The sequence below is a fragment of the Triticum aestivum genome, chromosome 5D (genome assembly GCF_018294505.1).
Source record: "Triticum aestivum cultivar Chinese Spring chromosome 5D, IWGSC CS RefSeq v2.1, whole genome shotgun sequence".
Lineage (NCBI taxonomy): Eukaryota > Viridiplantae > Streptophyta > Magnoliopsida > Poales > Poaceae > Triticum > Triticum aestivum.
This window is the reverse complement of record NC_057808.1, coordinates 292,817,819-292,837,603: the sequence shown is the minus strand read 5'-3', so window position 1 is coordinate 292,837,603 and position 19,785 is coordinate 292,817,819. Positions and strand designations below refer to the sequence as shown.

Sequence of the window (19,785 nt, the reverse complement as noted above, 5' to 3'; positions counted from 1 at the left end):
CAGCCCGATTCGTACGTCTGATGTGCGACTCGCCCCACGCCTTGTTCTGCGTGGAGTCAAAGCGGAAGGCAAAACTTCGCTATGCCCTAATCCAGAATTAACCCTATTCACTTCGCGCCGCCTCAAAAACCAATCAACCTCGCGTCGCCGATCGGTTCGGTGAACAATACATCTCACGCCCCGCGGTGAACGGAGCAACGGAAACGGTAGGCTCTAGGGAGCCCGGCCACCGACATCGACCGACGGCGTCGCTGAGGCCGACGTTGACGATAAACAAGAAAAGATCTCGCCGTGAAAGCTGGCTGCTGGCGTCGTCCCTCATGATGGTGGAGTTGTACTCTTCTTCCAACAATGGTGTCTCCAGCTTTGCCGGCGGTCTGAGGACAACGTTGGATAAAACTTGTTAGCCGGACTCCGCCTCGTTTGCCGACCCAAGTCTAGCACCAATCGTAGGTAACTTTCTATGCTATATCCTCCTACCAACACATGAACTAGTAGTACTGCACTAAAACCAAACTGTAATGTGGTCTTCATTCGCAGTTTTATAATCCTTTCTCCATTGAGCATGGCGTGACTAATATCCTAGTCACGCCATGAGGCAATCAGAGAAGATCGGAAGTCCCGTCCTAAGTCCTGACTCTGTAAGTCATAACTTCATCGAATTATTGATCAATTTGTTATCCATCAATCATGTACTATAGGTCATCTAACTAGCCCACTGGATATATTTATTATTATTTTGATGTTTTTCAGTTAAAATATGAAGTCGCAATTTTTTACTCATACAACTTTACTATTTTCCATTAATTTTTTGATATACTTATAAATAGTACTCCCTTCGTCCCATAATATAAGAACGTTTTTGACACTACACTAGTGCCAAAAAGGTTCTTATATTATGGGACGGGGGAGTATGAAATAACACTAAGTTAAATAAATAAGTAAAGGTATACTTGTATGGATTTTTTAATGTAAGGGCCGAATTTTGCATTTCGCTCCGGTGCCTCAAATTCCCGGAGATGGCCTTGAAACCACTACACAATCATATAGTTTTCTTTCTTCATTGTCAAGTTAAGAGGAGTACCTGTGCATACTATGGTTTTGCGAAAAGAGCAGCAAAAAGTCCATTTAAACCTCGGTTATTCAGATGCAACAAAAAGTTGACTTCCATGTCAAGTGAAGGCTTGGGCTGAATGACTGGACTGAAATACAAGCAAGCAAGAATTTCAATTCTTTTACTGTGGCACTGGTTGGTCATGCAAATCTAACTTTTGGTGAGAAAACTTGTCGCAATTCTCTAGAGAAAACAATAGGTTAAAACTTGGTAGTGGTGATGCCCAACCGGTTCATGACTATTTTGTCAAAATGCAATGCGACAACCCGAACCTTTTTAGTGCCATGGATCTTGATGATGAATCTCAACTTGACAATGCTTTTGGGCTGATGCCAGAATTACAACAATGTATGACTCTTTTCACATTGTCATTAGTTTTGGCACAACATGTTTGATGAACAAATATGATACACATTTTACTTGTTATTCCGGAGTGAATCATCATGGCCACTCGGTGTTGCTAGGATGTGCTTTATTATCAAGAAAAGAAATGAATTACGCGTGTCTCAAATGGTCAGCCAAAAATTGTTGTAACTGATCAAGCAAAAGCAATTTAGAATTGTGTGGATTTTTTTTTCACAATCTCGATACAGATGGTGCTTGTGGCATATAATGAAAAAAATACTTAAAAAGTTACGTGGATAATGATGAATATGATCACATCTAGGTTGTTGTTGGCAAGACAGTTTATGATTTATTAATAATTAACAATTACATAGTTTTTGGGTCTTCCACAAATGCCAAAACCCAATGGTGATGATGATTAAACCTTGTGATTGTTGTTGAATCATAAACATTTTGCTAGCAGTAACCTTGATGTGATCATATTCATGATATCCACCTAACTTCTCAGGTATCTTTTTCATTATATGCCACAAGCACCATTTTTATCATGGTTCTGGAAAAATTATTTCCACGCAATTTTGAAATATGTTTCTTGATCAGTTACAATAGCTTTTGGTTGATGATTTGAGACACATGTAATTTATGCTTGAAATAGTCAAACAATGTTACATTATCTTCATTTGGTAATGAAATCACATCCTAGCAACACCGATTGGCCATGATGATTCATTCAGACAAAACAAAGTAAAAGGCATATCGTATTTGTTCATCAAATATGTTGTGTTAAAACTAATGACATCATTAAATAGTCATACACTGCTCCATTTCTGGCATAAAACTAAAAACATCCGAAGTCAAGATTGATCATAAGGTATGTGATACTAAAAAGTTAGGGTTGTCGGATATCATTCGGCAAAATGGTCACGAACTGCAACTGTTTCAGCATCACCACTGCCAAGTTTTAACTACCTTAATTTTTTTAGAAAATTGCGACATGTTTTCTCACCAAAAGTTGGGTTTGCATGACCATCTCTTGCTACAACAAAAGAATTGAAATTCGTGCTTACTCATATTCCAGCACGGTCATTTAGTTTAAGTCTTCGCTTGACATGGAAGTCTTAAATTTTGTTGCTTCTGAACATGCGAGAGTTAAGTAGACTTAATGTAAAATTATGATCCAAATGACCCGTCGAAAGATGAAATTTTCCATCAGGACCACATGTAATATTACTTTTAGCTTTACATCCTAACCCGGTTGTTTGATTTAGCTTCAACATATTTCTTGGGTCGGGCCGAGTCTTACCATAGCATGAGCATGAAAGTATAAGGTACTTTAGTTGTCCAACATTACCGTTGATTATTCTCGTCACACCAAACCCTTTTTTAGCATTCTTGTAGTACTCTTGTACCTGGTTCTCGGTATTAAAAGTCATCCCCAATTCATGGTCTCCAAGTAACGCATCTGGTTGAGCTTCACCATGGTCACGTTCAAGGTCCGTGTTGTTTTCCATCCACCCAATGTCGTTGTTATCACTTGAAATACACATGTCACTTTTCTTGCGGGGAAAATATGGTATACGGGTCACTTGATTCTTGAACACCAACATTATTCTCCTGAATGCTGCCATGTTAGCCATGAACTCAAAAACTCCATGTTGAACTTCGCCATATGTATGCAGCCATTTGGTCTTTTCTTTTGACAGGTTCGATCTGTTTTTTTACTTGCGTAATATATAGTGACACGTTTCCTTATTTATTTACTAGTAATTGGAGTACGTGCAATGCATGCTAGTATTAGACAAGTTATTAATTGTATTGCACATTAATATTAGGCTAGATATAAATTGCATGTTAATGTTAGATAGGGTATAATTACTTGGTTAATGCTAACATTGATATTAGGCATGATATCAATTAGTGGAGTGTCCTAAACATGTTTATAGTGTTAAACATGTTTAGTACTAAACAATAGAGCGATGTAGACCATTGGATAGGTACAGTTGAATGGATGAGATCTGTTGGATCTCCGCAATTCACTTTTTTTATATTGGTATATAGATATAGATTGCTTAGTCTCCGTCAAGTGACAATTTGGTTTGTTAGAATAAAATTATGTCAGTTTTTGTGACGGTGGTATGTGTCCTCATGGATCTGATTATTTCGATATGATGAGTTTTTTTAGTCTGGATATGATGAGTTTTATGCGCCATATTGTTTTTGTTAGTTTGAATTTTTTTGGAGTTGAAATCTTTCCTCAATGTTACAACGAAGATTTTGTGGTTTGAAGATTTGTGCTTTTAGGGGTTCATCCTAAGCTTGAGTACGTTCATCGCTCATCGTTTTTCTATCATTTTGGACGAGCGGCTCAAGGGGGCATCCAAGAGTCCTTTGTTGCTAATCAAGTTCATGAAGGGGGAGAGTGACGATATCAGTACTTCGGTCCAACTGTAATCTCTTTAGTGAACTCTTAGGTTTTGTCTTATAAGATTGATATTATGAAGAAGTTGTCTCCAAGAATATATATTTTAATTCTTAGCAGGAGTTGTAATTTCTTGTATTGTGGATCCAAAGCACTATACCTATAATGATTGCGAGTATTATTAAAGTTATACATGTGTTTCTTTATTTTTGAAAAATAACCGTCTCTGAAATAAGGTACTATTCTTTTCGAAAAAGGTGCAACTTTGCATCAATGTGATGTACATAGCTATTTTAATTTATTACTGAGCATAGTATAAAGAAAAATCCACGGTCAAACCATTACAAGATATGAAAAATTGGCACATATGATTAAGCCAATTTCTTTCACAAGGACGCCTTCAAGAAAGGATAATGTTGTCGGATCATGGGTTCCGGCAAAACCCTTAAGGTTCGAACACTGGGGTGCGCATGGAGATTTCCTCCCTACCGATCTACGCCCTAGCTCTCTAAGATCTCGCGGACGAACTCGACGAACTCACAACACAAAGACACAAGATTTATACTGGTTCGGGCCACCGTTGTGGTGTAATACCCTACTCCAGTGTGGTGGTGGATGGATTGCCTCTTGGGCTGATGATGAACAGTACAAGGGGAAGAACGGCCTCCTGAGGTTGAGGTGTTCTTGTGCTCTGCGGGTCGCTAAGGATTGGCTCAAGATCATATGCCTCTACTGTGGTGGCTAGTTCTACTTATATAGGCCCTGTTCCTCTCCTCAAATATTGAGTGGGAAGGGAGCCGACAACGGCCAATTTGAAAGGGGACATCTAGTACAGCTTATCCTAATAAATGCGGTCTTCGCCTGCAAAAGGCTCTGGTGATGACGCCATCTTGGGCTCCACGGTGACCTCCGTCCTGCCGTCCTGCTGGTCTTGGTCTCGTTGCATTGATATGGAAACCTTTGCCTGATGCCTGGGTACTCCGCGCCTGCGCTTGCCTCCTTAGCACCAAAGAGGAAACAAGGACGCTGCGCGCTGGCGCCCGTCTGATCTTGATCGTCATGGCCCGTCACGAGACCCTCGCGAGGTTTGCCCTACCTTGATATCTCTGCTTCTCGCGAGGCAGCCTGGTGAGGCCGCTCCTGAGGAGGTCTTATGTCGTTCGCCTCGTGAGGCTTGGCCCCTTGCGAGGGTCTTGAATGCCTTGTTGATGAAGACGGGCCGTACCGGCCTGCTAGCATAGCCACGCCATGGGCCGCAGGCAGGCAAGTCTGGGGAACCCCGTTCCCAGAACGCCGACAAATGTCCTCGCACCAGTGGCGCCACGTTCGATAATCCAATTTTCATCATGCTTGTTAAGACCAACCAACAAAAACCAACACAATAACAACAAGACAACTACTTCAACAAGATAACGATAGAAGTTCGTCATTGATATGCCCGATCAATAAAAGATAGGACAAAAATTTTCCATCTCAGACATGAAACGGTATTCCCAATCAATATCTTGATGATGGATAGTCCGATGGCTACCTTTTTCAGTGTTCTGTACCAGGGCCAAAAAGGTACTAGTGGATTGATGGTGTTAGAATTAATGGGCTAGGCCCATAGCAATTTCTGAAATCTCAAAGCCCATGTGTAAAATGGCAAGTGGTGGTGCTAAGTTTAGTCCCACCTTGGAAGTTGAAGAAGAGTTGGACCTTTTTATATAGTGGGTTCTCTCCACCACTCTAAGTGGTGTGTGAGAAGAGAAAGGGAAAACCACATGCGCGCGCTCGCTCGCCTCGCCTCGCCTGGCCTGGCCGGGCCGGGCCGTGGCGTGGCGTGGCGAGGCGAGGCGGCGCGTACATGCGACATGCGCGTGAATGGTCCGCCGAAATCCGGTCCGTCTCCTTGCAGGAGCGCAGCTTCCTTTTGCCGTTTTATTTTTATGTCTTGGCAGACAAGTTTTTGATTTCTTGTCCGGTAAGTATACGAATTAGAAACCGAGTCGGTTTGGGATTGTGGTCGCGACACAATACCGCCTCTGGTCCTAATATATATACAGCTACCGGCTGCGGCCAGAGACACACCGAAAAACACCTAGGGTTTTGCCTCATCTCACAACTTGCGCCGCCATCGTAGTCTACTCCATCCCAAACGCCGGCGTGCATCGGCGCGTGGGAGAGCAGGTCTCCGGAACCGTTCGTCTTTGCGATCCTGCACCGGGAGAGGACGAATTAGGTTTTTGGGAAGCGCTGTGCGCGACTGCTCAAATTCGTCATCACGGGTCGTCTTCCGTCCAAGTCGGGCGGTGCTACTCATCGTCGTATTCATCGCCGTCAGCAGCAGATCGTCGCCAACATCGTCATCAACACTGTCGCACCCATAATAGCTAACGATCAGTACGTCCAACATCCTCTGTTCATGTCTGTTTCTACAGCTATTGTTACGTGTTTGCTGCTGTTATGCATGTCTTGCTGTTCTTCTAGTTTGCTAGATTTTTGCATGCTAGTATCTCTTCTAGTCATGAATTATTTACTGGAATTAATCATGAACTTGCCTAATATTCCAACAATCCAAAAACCTAATTATAGGCAATTTCCTGAGTTAACTATGGCTGGATTCGCTGATGCACTGAGGCCGGATAAGTTTACCGGTGTGCACTTTAAGAGGTGGCAGGTGAAGACCACGCTCTGGCTTACTGCTCTGAAAGTTTTCCACGCTAGTGTTGGTGCTCCAGAGGGAATGACCGACGAAGATCGGAGAAAATTCCAGGAAGCCAATACTATGTTTGTGGGATGCATTCTGAGTGTTCTTGCTGACCGTCTGTGTGATGTGTACATGCACATAAATGACGGAAAGATTCTGTGGGATGCACTGAATGCAAAATTCGGTGCAACAGATGCAGGCAGTGAACTGTACATCATGGAGAGTTTTCATGACTACAAGATGGTGAATAACCGTTCTGTGGTTGAACAAGCTCATGAGATACAGTGCATTGTGAAGGAACTTGAACTCCTTAAATGTGTTCTACCCGACAAATTCGTGGCTGGGTGCATGATTGCAAAGTTGCCTCCTTCATGGAGGAATTTCGCCACAACTCTGAAGCATAAGAGACAGGAGATATCAGTTGAAAATCTGATTGCATCTCTTGATGTTGAAGAAAAAGCTCGGGCTAAAGATACCACTGAAAAAGGAGGTGAGGTTCAGCCTACTGCTAACATGGTGCAGAGGTACCCACAGAACAAGAACAAAGGGAAGAACAAACCTGTTTTCAACAAGCCTACCAAGACTACTACCTTCAAGAAGAAGAAGTTCAACAAGGCTGAGCTAGAGTGCTACGCCTGTGGGAAGCCTGGACACTTTTCCAAGGAATGCCCTGAACGTGCAGACCGCAGAGGGAAAACAAGCTCCAAGACTGTCAACATGGTGACCGCTAGCAATACTGATGGGTATGGTAATTTACCTATTGTGCTTTCAGTATTTCAATCATCTTCGTGGTGGATTGATTCGGGTGCTAACGTTCATGTGTGTGCTGACATCTCCCTGTTTACTTCTTATCAGGTCGCAAGGGATTCTTCCGTCCTAATGGGGAATGGGTCACATGCTTCTGTTCGTGGCATTGGCACGGTGGATCTGAAGTTTACTTCGGGAAAGATCGTGCAACTAAGGAACGTGCAGCATGTCCCTACTATGAACAAGAATCTAGTTAGCGGCTCCCTTCTATGTCGAGATGGATTTAAGGTAGTTTTAGAGTCCAATAAAGTAATCGTGTCAAGATTTGGACAATTTATAGGAAAAGGCTATGAGTGCGGAGGCTTGTTCCGCTTTTCTCTTTCAGATTTTTGCAATAAGTCAATAAACCAAATTTGTGCTAGTGTTAATGATGATGCAAGTATTTGGCACTCTCGTTTATGTCATATTAATTTTGGTTTAATGTCTCGGCTATCCAGCATGAGTTTAATTCCGAACTTCACAGTTGCCAAAGGTTCTAAGTGCCATAGTTGTGTGCAATCTAAGCAACCTCGAAAGCCTCATAAGGCTGCCGAGGAGAGAAACTTGGCACCTCTAGAACTCATACATTCTGATCTTTGTGAGATGAATGGTGTGTTGACAAAAGGTGGAAAGAGATATTTCATGACTTTGATTGATGATGCGACTAGATTTTGCTATGTTTATTTGTTGCAAACTAAAGATGAAGCATTAGACTACTTTAAAATCTATAAAGCTGAAGTTGAAAATCAACTAGAGAGAAAGATCAAGCGTCTTAGGTCCGATCGTGGTGGAGAGTATTTTCCAAAAGTTTTTGATGAATTTTGTGAGGAACATGGTATTATTCATGAGAGGACGCCTCCCTATTCACCTCAATCAAATGGAGTGGCCGAGAGGAAAAACCGCACATTGACTGACTTGGTGAATGCCATGTTAGACACTGCTGGTTTATCTAAGGCATGGTGGGGGGAGGCTCTATTGACTTCATGTCATGTCCTGAATAGAGTTCCCAACAATAATAAAGAGAAAACCCCTTATGAGGAGTGGGTTGGGAGAAAACCATCACTTTCTTATTTGCGCACTTGGGGATGTTTGGCAAAGGTCAATATTCCTATTCCTAAGAAACGCAAACTTGGACCAAAGACAGTGGATTGTGTCTTTCTAGGGTATGCTCAACGGAGCATTGCTTATAGGTTTTTAGTGGTAAAATCTGAAGTACCTGATATGCATGTTGATACTATAATGGAATCTCGTGATGCAACATTTTTTGAGAACATATTTCCTATGAAAGATATGCATAGCATTGCTAGATTTTCTTCTGAGATAATTCCTGAATCTAGTACAACTGATGAATATTTCGAACAATCACATGAGGAAGTCCTTGAGAAGGATAACAATGAAGTTCCTAGAAGGAACAAGAGACAAAGGATTGCAAAATCCTTTGGTGATGATTTCATTGTATACCTTGTGGACGACACACCCAAGACGATTGCAGAAGCATATGCATCTCCGGATGTAGATGATTGGAAAGAAGCTGTTCATAATGAGATGGACTCAATTCTTTCTAATGGAACTTGGGAACTAACTGATAGACCATATGGTTGTAAACCTGTGGGCTGTAAGTGGGTGTTCAAAAAGAAGCTAAAGCCTGATGGTACTATTGATAAGTACAAGGCGCGGCTAGTGGCCAAGGGCTACACTCAGAAAGAAGGCGAAGATTACTTTGACACCTATTCACCCGTTGCTAGAATGACCACCATTCGAGTGTTACTTTCCTTGGCTGCCTCTTATGGTCTTATCATTCATCAAATGGATGTAAAGACAGCTTTTCTCAATGGAGAGTTGGAAGAGGAGATCTATATGGATCAGCCTGACGGGTTTGTGGTAAAGGGTGAAGAGAGAAAGGTGTGCAAGTTGTTAAAATCTTTGTATGGTCTGAAACAGGCACCTAAGCAATGGCATGAGAAGTTTGAAAGAACTCTGACTTCTGCAGGATTTGTCATTAACGAGGCTGATAGGTGTGTTTACTATCGCCATGGTGGGGGCAATAGTGTCATATTATGTTTGTATGTGGACGACATACTGATCTTTGGTACAAACATTAATGCAATTAATGAGGTCAAGTCTTTTCTATCAAAAAGTTTTGACATGAAAGATCTGGGAGAAGCCGATGTAATTCTAAACATCAAACTTATTAAGGATGAGAGTGGGATTACATTAACGCAATCTCACTATGTTGAGAAGGTCTTGAACCGATTCGGTTTTATGGATAGCAAGCCTTCTCCAACACCTTATGATCCCAGCGTGACACTCAGAAAGAACAAGAAAGAAACGAGAGATCAATTAAGATACTCTCAAATTGTCGGTTCACTCATGTACTTAGCTAGCGCTACAAGACCAGATATCTCTTTTGCTGTGAGCAAACTGAGTAGGTTCATGTCCAACCCGGGTGATGATCATTGGCATGCACTAGAAAGGGTCTTGCGCTATCTGAGAGGTACTATGAGTTACGGAATTACTTATTCAGGGCATCCTGCTGTGCTAGAAGGATATAGTGATTCAAATTGGATCTCCGATGTTGATGTACTTTACGCAACAAGTGGGTATGTATTTACTCATGGTGGTGGCGCAGTGTCATGGAGGTCTTGCAAGCAAACCATATTGACGAGGTCAACTATGGAAGCAGAATTAACTGCTTTGGACACAGCTACTGTTGAGGCAGAATGGCCGCGTGAGCTCTTGATGGACTTGCCGGTTGTTGAAAAACCTGTACCGGCTATACTTATGAATTGTGATAACCAAACGGTTATCGCTAAAGTGAACAATTCTAAAGATAATGCAAAGTCATCAAGACACGTGGAAAGACGTTTGAAGTCTGTCAGGAAGTTGAGAAACTCCGGAGTAATAACTGTTACGTATATACAAACAGACAAAAACTTGGCAGAACCCTTTACAAAGGGACTATCACGAAATGTGATAGATATTGCATCGAGGGAGATGGGTATGAGACCCATAGATGTTACACCATAGTAGTAACCCAACCTTTGTGATCGGAGATCCCGTGAATTAGGATCTGGGAAGAACAAGCTATTGGTTAACTGAGGAGAGTAATAACTTATGATCGTCTCCAAGTGAAGATGCAAAACTCTCAGAGCTGTAAGGCTCAAATCTGTAAGGCAGGTTGGCAACATGCCTTAATGTGGTTCTATTGGCTATAATTAGCAAAGATGCTGTCCTACAGAGCAGTCTTGAAAGAACACACCTATATGAGTTCTGACTGTAAACGTCGCAGTCTATGAGGTTTGGGTGATCTCTAGTAAGCTCACGAAGAGACCAGGGAGTATGACGTATAAGCTCCAAACCGCGGGGTAGCCTACTGGCGGTCAGGTACTGGTTAAGACTTTGAGTGAAACCTGTTCACACAAAACTAGCAATTCAAGGCATAGTCCATTGTCAAGTTGTGAATGGATGTAGCTTAAAGTTCTAGGCAGAAGTTCAACTTAACAGTCTCTGCTGAAACACTGGTATATTAAACAAGTGGTGAGAGAAGGCAAATCTCTAAATGGGTATTTGAGATCTGGTGGGGGATTGTTAGAATTAATGGGCTAGGCCCATAGCAATTTCTGAAATCTCAAAGCCCATGTGTAAAATGACAAGTGGTGGTGCTAAGTTTAGTCCCACCTTGGAAGTTGAAGAAGAGTTGGACCTCTTTATATAGTGGGTTCTCTCCACCACTCTAAGTGGTGTGTGAGAAGAGAAAGGGAAAACCACACGCGCGCGCTCGCTCGCCTCGCCTCGCCTGGCCTGGCCGGGCCGGGCCGGGCCGGGCCGGGCCGGGCCGGGCCGGGCCGGGCCGTGGCGAGGCGGCGCGTACATGCGACATGCGCGTGAATGGTCCGCCGAAATCCGGTCCGTCTCCTTGCAGGAGCGCAGCTTCCTTTTGCCGTTTTATTTTTATGTCTTGGCAGACAAGTTTTTGATTTCTTGTCCGGTAAGTATATGAATTAGAAACCGAGTCGGTTTGGGATTGTGGTCGCGACACAATACCGCCTCTGGTCCTAATATATATACAGCTACCGGCTGCGGCCAGAGACACACCGAAAAACAAAACACCTAGGGTTTTGCCTCATCTCACAACTTGCGCCGCCATCGTAGTATACTCCATCCCAAACGCCGGCGTGCATCGGCGCGTGGGAGAGCAGGTCTCCGGAACCGTTCGTCTTTGCGATCCTGCACCGGGAGAGGACGAATTAGGTTTTTGGGAAGCGCTGTGCGCAACTGCTCAAATTCGTCATCACGGGTCGTCTTCCGTCCAAGTCGGGCGGTACTACTCATCGTCGTATTCATCGCCGTCAGCAGCAGATCGTTGCCAACATCGTCATCAACCCTGTCGCACCCATAATAGCTAACGATCAGTACGTCCAACATCCTCTGTTCATGTATGTTTCTACAGCTATTGTTATGTGTTTGCTGCTGTTATGCATGTCTTGCTGTTCTTCTAGTTTGCTAGATTTTTGCATGCTAGTATCTCTTCTAGTCATGAATTATTTACTGGAATTAATCATGAACTTGTCTAATATTCCAACAGATGGGCGTCTTTTCACTTACCTTGATTGCAGTCAGATGGATAGCCATGTCTCGCTGTGAAATCGAGCAATTTCATTCCGCACCTGTGCGAGTCACACCGAGCTTTCATCATAGTGTCAAATCTGCAGCCGTGGTGGTAGAAGCCTACGGGTAACCATCAATGCACCTTTTTTTAGTTTTTTGACGAGAAGGCTTTATGACTAGCTTTATTAAGTTTAAATAATGCTTTTCTGTAAAAATACTCAAATAATGCTTACATCTTTTTTTACATGATAATATGTGTCTTATTTATATCATAAGGATTACAGTACAAGACACATATGCATCAACCTAATAAAACTGAAAGGACGGCAAAATGCTGGTCTTTACACAAAAAAACATCAATCAAAAAATAAAATTACAAACAAGATTAACGAATTCTCTGAGCTTGACACTAATGCCCGTCACCTGGCTCTGACACCACTACAACAGCCACCAAAATAAAATATGGTGGATCATCTCCACACCCGAGCTCGACGCGGCTCCTTGATGATATGCAATTTTGCGGACCTTCAAGATGGCTCGCCAAAGGTAAAACTATTATCGTTGAACGAATCAGACCGAGTCAACACTCTAAACACGTCACCGAACTCCAGATCTGACACCCCCACATGGCTAAGATGTCAAACGAGGAAACCACACCTGTCATCCACGAACCACGGACCCGGGCACCCGGCATACGATCCACCATCTTCTAGATGCCCTCGATGCAGACCATAATCTGCATCCACTCTTGGACTACCTTCCAAGCTCCGCGCTGGAGTTAGAGCAAACGCCCTCATAACGGTGGAGCACGAGGACACATGTCCATCACAAGGATGTCGCCACTGCCGCATCATCCTTCCTGGAACAAAACGGGTTTTCATATCCATCATCAACCATAGGACCGATCGCCTTGTTGGGGTAGGATATGAAGAATCTTTATTTAGCGTCGACATCGCCATCGTCGTCGCCAAAACCAAGACCCAAAACCTAAGCTACTAATGACTATATCGATCCACACGCGTAAATCCGACGATCCCCTCATCATCAACCACCGAGGTCATAGATGGAGGGGAGCCGCCGGAAGACGGCTGCGTCAGGAAGGGCTCCTAGCGGCGGCGTTGAGATCGCTTTCTGTCTTCGCGTGAAAGAAAGAAATGATACGTCGGCCTAACAATTTAGTGCACCACTTGCTCATTGTGTCGCAGTATGAAATTTGTCGTGGACTCTTACCACTGTATTTATTCGTTTTTTAACTCAGACTTGATGATTGAATAGAAGGCAACAATTCCAACTAAAGAAAAGCGAAATCCCGCTTAGGCCCTTAAAATTACCAACAATCAGCATTTATCCAATGGTCGCCATCGCCACCTCCTTCTCCGCCGCCGCCGCCGTCGCCGTCGCCCGCCGGAGCTCCCCGGCTCACCTCCAGCTCGTCGCTCGCCGCCGCCTCCCGTTCTGCACAGCCGCCTCCTCATCCACCGTGCCACCTGCCGCTGCGGCGGGCTTTGGGTGGGCCGACGCCCTCCGAGTTGCCAGCGAATTCGGGGTCGGCGATGAGTCCGACCTTTCGGGATACTTCCAGAAGGTCGACATCTGCAACCGAGGAATGGTAGGTTCCCCCTTTGCGTTCTACTATCCTCACAACTGTGCGGGCGCGTGTATGTGAAATTGTCTCAGGTGTGTTGTGCGCGGATTTGTTTGGGTTTTGCAGGGTAACAAGGGGGAGTTCGTGGAGTTCATGGTGGAGGATCAAGTGGTGGGATACATCCACAAGGGGTGAGTGTAACGGGATCAAACATCTGCTCTTTAGTTTTCTCTGTGTAACATCTACTCCGAGAACAAATTTATCGAGGAAACAATGGTGGAGCAACACTCACCTGCAGACAATTTGAACAATAATATATGTGTGTTCCTTCTTGTGTTATCCCAAATCCTGTGATTTGTTCTCCTGTACTTTCATAAAGGCCTTGTCGCCGTCTCTTCATCCCCGACCGCCACACCTTGCGTCGCCCCTCCTTCACCAGAACCAATGCTCGCGCTTCCGGCGGCTCCCATTGCCACTTCGGCAGTGGGCATGGCTCCCCTTCCAGCGATGGCGGCCCCAGCTTACGACATGTTCTCATCTTTGGATTCTATCCTGACGGCCATGGGATTGTTCGGACATTGGCCAGGGCGAAATCCCTGCATGGCTTGCTGATGCTGGCAGCGGCGACACCTGCGGGTGCCGTCACCTTCCTGGAGGCGCTGCCACGGCCTTTTCTCCGTTCCCCTGCTCGAGCTCCGGGGGAAACCCCAGGTCCAGTTCCTTGGACCGGACGACGGCGACATCATGACGTCGTTCCCCTTCATGAAGGCGTCGTCTTGCTTGCTCGTGGCGTGTTTGGCATTGGATTCTGAGTTTCGGGACATCATCTTGATTAGGGCTGTTTCGCTTGGATAGGGTAGTTTAGCGCTGTGTTGTAGCTTCTGTTTGGGCTGAGCAACCCATGTCTCTCTGCTCCGGACACCATGTGTACGCCATGTTTGGTTCTGTCATGCGATGTACCCCTCCCCCTATGTTCACATTTCAACTTCTTCTATCACTGAAAAGATACGCAAGCTTTGCATATTCGCGAAAAAAATAAAGGCCTCCGGGCCTCTGCACCGAAAAATGCAAACAACTGCAAAAGCTTACAAACAAAATAAGCATCCTCTGATTTGTGCGAGGAGCTTCTCGTTAACTTAATTCTAATCCTTGTGTATATAGAAGAAAATTGGTGAGGTACTTCTCACATAATAGTTGAAGTAACATGTCAGTGTTTAATAATATTTAGACACTCATTTTTCCCCAGGACCTTAATTTTTATTTCTTTAATAAAGTAAATCATTTGAAGAGACAACAATCATGGATTAAACATGATAAGATGAACAGAGCTTGCATTTGTTAGCCAAGAGTGTTCGGATTGGCTAAGCGGAAGTCTATGAGGATATTGAAATACTTGTCATAGTCACATCATTGTGATTTAGGATCTATGAGATGTTTAACTTGGTGGTATTAATTTCAGGTTTACTGAACACCTGAGGGACTTCCATGATGTTTTTACCATTGTCTCGGGCAGCAATGGCAAGAACAGTGTGGAGCATGTGACTCTCCACTCATCGCTCAGGACTCCAGAAGATCGAACAATCGCCATCGGAGATGTCATAAAAGGCCTAGGGGAACTCATTCCTGGTATACGAAATGAGGTACTTGCCAGAATTGTATATATGAATTATTCTATGAACTTCATTCAAATTGCACATCTGCCGACTTAGTCAAATTTAGACAACTTCATGACTCCATTAGTGTAGCTAAATGGATAAACTAGTAAGGTGCTCGTGTGTTGTAACAAGATAGATGTTGTGCAACTTGTGTTGTTTAAAAGGGTAATGAAGGCAAAGATCAAGAATAACCAAATATTGAAGAATGGTGACAAATAAATGGAAAAGCGGGAATATAAACTTAGTTCATTTAACTGCTTCTACTGATTCTCGTCCAACACGAGCATATATTAGAAATAATATCTTCTTTCACACTGCATAACACAACTATTATGTGAGTACATCTTTGTACACAATATTCTTGGTAAATGTCCCAACAGGAATAGCTATCATCCTTTAGCGGTACAACAAGCACTTTAAAGACTATTTTTGGATGTAGCTCGAGATAAAGCAACATACAATTGTCCATGGGAAAAAAGGATCAGGGAGGTAGACTCCAACATTTGGTATTGTTTGCCATGTGCCTTATTTATGAGTCATAACAAAGCATAGTCTGATAGGAAATTGCTTCCTCTTGAACCCAATAGGTAATATTTCATCATCTGATTGGCACAACGGTATTCGAGGTAGAAAGCCTCTCTTTCCAGGATGTTGCCCCAACACGATTTTAACATTTATAAAATTTTCTGGAACCACATACTACCAACATTGTTCCGTTACACAAACCATTAGTTGGATCCAGGTGCCGTAGCAAGATCACGAGACAATTAACCTCCAGCTTGAGCACATGCGGAGGCAAGCCATTGGGCGTGAGCAAATTCAAATATTCAGAATGATAATTGACTAATTTTTGTGAGGACCATCCTCTGCATGATCAAAACTATGACATATCATTTCATCCCTAGGAACAATCAATTTTTTGTTATCCTATCAACATATGCATTTCATGTTGATAGGATAGCCTGAGAAGTAGTGTAATTCAGATTGGAGGTGCATTGGAAAGATATGATCGATGAGATCATAAGTATTAGAATCCACGCCGGTGTACGACACACAAATCTCGCCAACAGCACCTTTGGTGCCCCCACCTCCAGCAGGTGAATCGCCACAGCCACCGCTGGCAGACCTCTACCTTCTGGGCAGATTGCCCACCAACACCACCCCTTTACTTCAACTGCGACGAGATTTATGTTCGTGGTCACCGGTGCACGCGGCACTTCTTCATCAAGACTGACGACTACGGCCAAGGTAGCTCCATAACTGGTAGCCCCTCTCAATGGAGCAGAGAAGAATATTATCATTTACTTTTATCTACTTTTCATTAATTAGGGTCATGTCAGTAGTAGATCCTTCCATCATCTACGTCTGACCATTCGAGAAGGTTTTCTTAGTGTTTAGTTCTCTTGTGATACATATTTTTTTACCCGTCTGAGCTTTCTCCCCGAAGAGGAAGTGGTCATAACATCGTATGTGATAGTAATATTGTGGACAATGTAGACCAGTCTATTCCCCATTCTTTATCACGAGTGCTCTCTTTGCATATTTACCCATGCACTGTTGTGGGTAGTTCATGTTATAGTTTGGAGTGTTGTATCTATCTTCTGAATTCTGATACTATATGCAAGACTGTTTTAACTTTTTATTGCCTATCAAATTAACCTTACTTCCACATTTTCTCTTTGTTTTGCTTCTCTGGCAATATTTTGCAATATGCAGCTCTATCCAGTAACCTCATCTTACGGCATGCCTGTGTACTTCTCTCTGGAACGTGCTGCTGCTCCCTACTTTGGTATAAAGGTCTGATATTCTTGTGACACTTCCCTTTTTACTTCCTCCGTCCCATAATTTAAGAACGTTTTTCAAGCTAGTTAGTTTGAAAAACATTCTTATATTATGAGACGGAGGGAGTAATATATATGTTGCCCTTGTAGTATTATGCACCTCTAAAGGTACTCATCATCGATCCTCTCATCTATGCTATAAGTTTCCTGATTCTTATTAGCAATGTACCTAAGCAGCCTTCTCTATCTTTAAGTTTTTAGATCCTCATGGCAGGCTTATGGTGTTCATATGAATGGGTACATCGAGAAGCATGGTGAAAAGTCTCTTTGGATTGGTAAGAGAAGTGATGTGAAGCAAACTTACCCTGGGATGCTAGATCATCTTGTTGCTGGTGGCCTGGTATCGTTCTCGTTTCCTCTATTTTCTGTTCAAGTCCTTTTGTACTTCATTAGCTCTTCTATTGAAGATGGGTAACAATAATTACTGAATTGCTTAACACTGATTTCATGTGCACCAGTCATATAGTTCCTTTGATGCCAAACTCATTTTAAAATATTAAACTGGAATCTTATATGCATTAGATGACAATCTTGGAACTCCTATTTCAGAATATCTACTCTCCAATAATATGTATGAATACTTCCCATTTTTATAGGAGTAATTGCCTAGAGATTTCCACCAGTTCTAGACATTTTTTTAGAAAAGGAGGAAGACCCCCGGCCTCTGCATCTGTATGATGCATGCAGCCACTTTATTAATTATTCGCACCAGTTCTGGACCTGTTATGAAGATAATGCTGAATGCTCCTAGTAAGAGCTATAGCCTGTAGAATGTCACTGGCCAATTGCTTGAATCAGAATGATTAAATTATTTGGATTTTTCAGGTACCTATTCAATCTATCTAGTCTTAGTAAAGTAATTATTGTTGAAAGAATACATCCTGTCTTGCTAGGGTTATCTTTTTTTACCTATAAAATCATCTGGTGAATAACGTCCTTAGCGCCTCCATATTAGTCAAGCCGGGTGACTTAATATTTAGAAGTTAGGCTGCTTAAAATGGTGCTACCTTTGGAATAATTTTGCATGGAATTATGGATTCGACTGGCAGGCTCAAAGCTGTCGGTTACAGAAGTGCTGCACAGTACCCTTTTGATTTTCTTGTGGAACTGTATAGCTGTTAACTTACGTTTGACTCCATATGAATTTTTTTAGCCTTACGGAATCTCCTGTAAAGAGAATATCATCAAGGAATGTGAAGAGGAAGCAGGAATACCAAGATCCATGTCAACCAAGTAACATGCAAACTGCTGTTAGAAGTTCTAGTTTTTCTGTACTGTGACACCTCAATGTTTCGCTGTGCGAAGAACTGAACTCATAAGTATCAATGTTTTGTTTTGCTAGCGCTACTTCTGTTGGAGCCATTTCTTACATGGATATCAATGGGTTTAGATACAAAAGGGATGTTCTGTTCTGCTATGACCTTAGACTTCCTGTAGATTTCGTTCCTAATAATGAAGGTATGCATAACTAAAGCATTAATGCTAATATTCTGTTTTCCCATTCATACGAATGACATTTTGGCAAGCAGGTTATTAACCAGTGTGCTGCCAAACTTCTTGCAGATGGAGAAGTTGATAGCTTCAGACTAATCCCGGTACCACATGCTGCAAACATTATACGGAGGACAGATTTTTTCAAGCCAAACTGCAACCTTGTGATCATTGACTTCCTCTTCCGTCATGGGTAGTATATGCATTATTCCCCTAGTAGTGCAATTTGAAGAACAAATCTTCTCAGCTGTTGACATGGTGATCTTTCCTCCAGGTACATAAACCCAGACTGTAATGGGTACCTGAAGCTGCTGACAAGCTTGAGGAGTGGTGATTGTTCCTAGGGCTTGCAGTTCGCTGTTCAAACAGAAGAATCAGATTACCAGCATTAATCGTTGATTTTTTGGAGTAAGCTAGATGGCTGTCCATCAAAATCAGAATATTAACTTTAAAGTACAAACTGTACATGATTTTTTTTCTTTCTCTAAATGCATTTCTGTTCGCACATTATCTTTGACTCTTCAGTGAGTTTAGGGAGGTAAGGAAGTTCAGGAGGAAAGGGGGGCATAATAAAAGGAACATTAGTATACATGGTGCTGAACATGATGGCCTGCTTATTTCTGTAGTCTTTTATATGCTTGCGCTATTGGCTATTTTCTTGCAAATATTTTTCTTTTCAAAATGGTTTTGGTAACTGCAGGCCTGAAGCTAAACACCGTGTGCGCTCTATCCACCAGAATGGAACTTCGAGATCAGTCTTTATCAAAGCTGTATTAATAATTCCTGCCGACTGGCAGTTTGCAATAGATCCCTTTTTTTTTGCCTTTCTTGAGTCCCTCGATCTGGTTCAATTTCTCGCAAAAAGCTGGGGAGTTGGAGTCGAACCTCGTACCCCTACAGGTTAGTTATCAACTCAATTACCACTTGGGCTGGCTCAGCTTTGATGGTAAATCTAGCTTTCTTTTCTTTTGTACCTTCACATATCCAGCCAAAAAATAACAAAGAAAGGAACGCTTGTGTAAATAGCATGGTGCATAGGATTCGTACATGGGGTCCCTACCTAACTAAGTTGATGTCCATTAACCATCTCAAACTAAGTAGACTTTTTGTGTGAACTAAGCTCATTTTGTCTTCGGACTGAAAAAATTATGGATCCGGCCAAAAAATATTAAAAACAAACCCCGGTAAATTCTATGTAAATAGCATATACACCATGCACATGGTATTTTACACAAAAACACCGCGGTAACTT

At 42.7% G+C, this 19,785-nt stretch overlaps 1 protein-coding gene across 2 annotated transcripts; it reads left to right on the top strand.

The window, feature by feature from the left end:
* The first annotated feature begins 13,162 nt into the window (after positions 1–13,162).
* LOC123121271 (nudix hydrolase 20, chloroplastic) lies at positions 13,163–19,556 on the top strand. 2 transcript variants are annotated; one of them, XR_006459650.1, is made up of 10 exons: positions 13,163–13,570; positions 13,673–13,737; positions 15,006–15,186; positions 16,918–16,998; positions 17,257–17,382; positions 18,196–18,275; positions 18,385–18,500; positions 18,606–18,726; positions 18,808–18,941; positions 19,234–19,556. XR_006459650.1 is itself a non-coding variant. In XM_044541174.1 (9 exons), the coding sequence occupies exons 1-9, from the start codon at positions 13,313–13,315 to the stop codon at positions 18,875–18,877; spliced, it is 1,098 nt and encodes a 365-aa protein (XP_044397109.1). In that variant the 5' UTR covers positions 13,164–13,312; the 3' UTR covers positions 18,878–19,166. The 2 variants fall into 2 exon arrangements, 1 of the variants encoding a protein (XP_044397109.1); XM_044541174.1 differs by lacking the exon at positions 19,234–19,556 and having other exon boundaries at positions 13,164–13,570; positions 18,808–19,166.
* The last annotated feature ends 229 nt before the right edge of the window (positions 19,557–19,785 follow it).

Excerpts from the sequence above, each read along its gene's own strand:
- LOC123121271 (XM_044541174.1), top strand. The coding sequence starts at position 13,313 with ATGGTCGCCATCGCCACCTCCTTCTCCGCCGCCGCCGCCGTCGCCGTC. Across the intron at positions 13,738-15,005 it reads GTGGGATACATCCACAAGGG|GTTTACTGAACACCTGAGGG; the intron begins GTGAGTGTAACG and ends TATTAATTTCAG. Across the intron at positions 18,501-18,605 it reads TTTCGTTCCTAATAATGAAG|ATGGAGAAGTTGATAGCTTC; the intron begins GTATGCATAACT and ends AACTTCTTGCAG.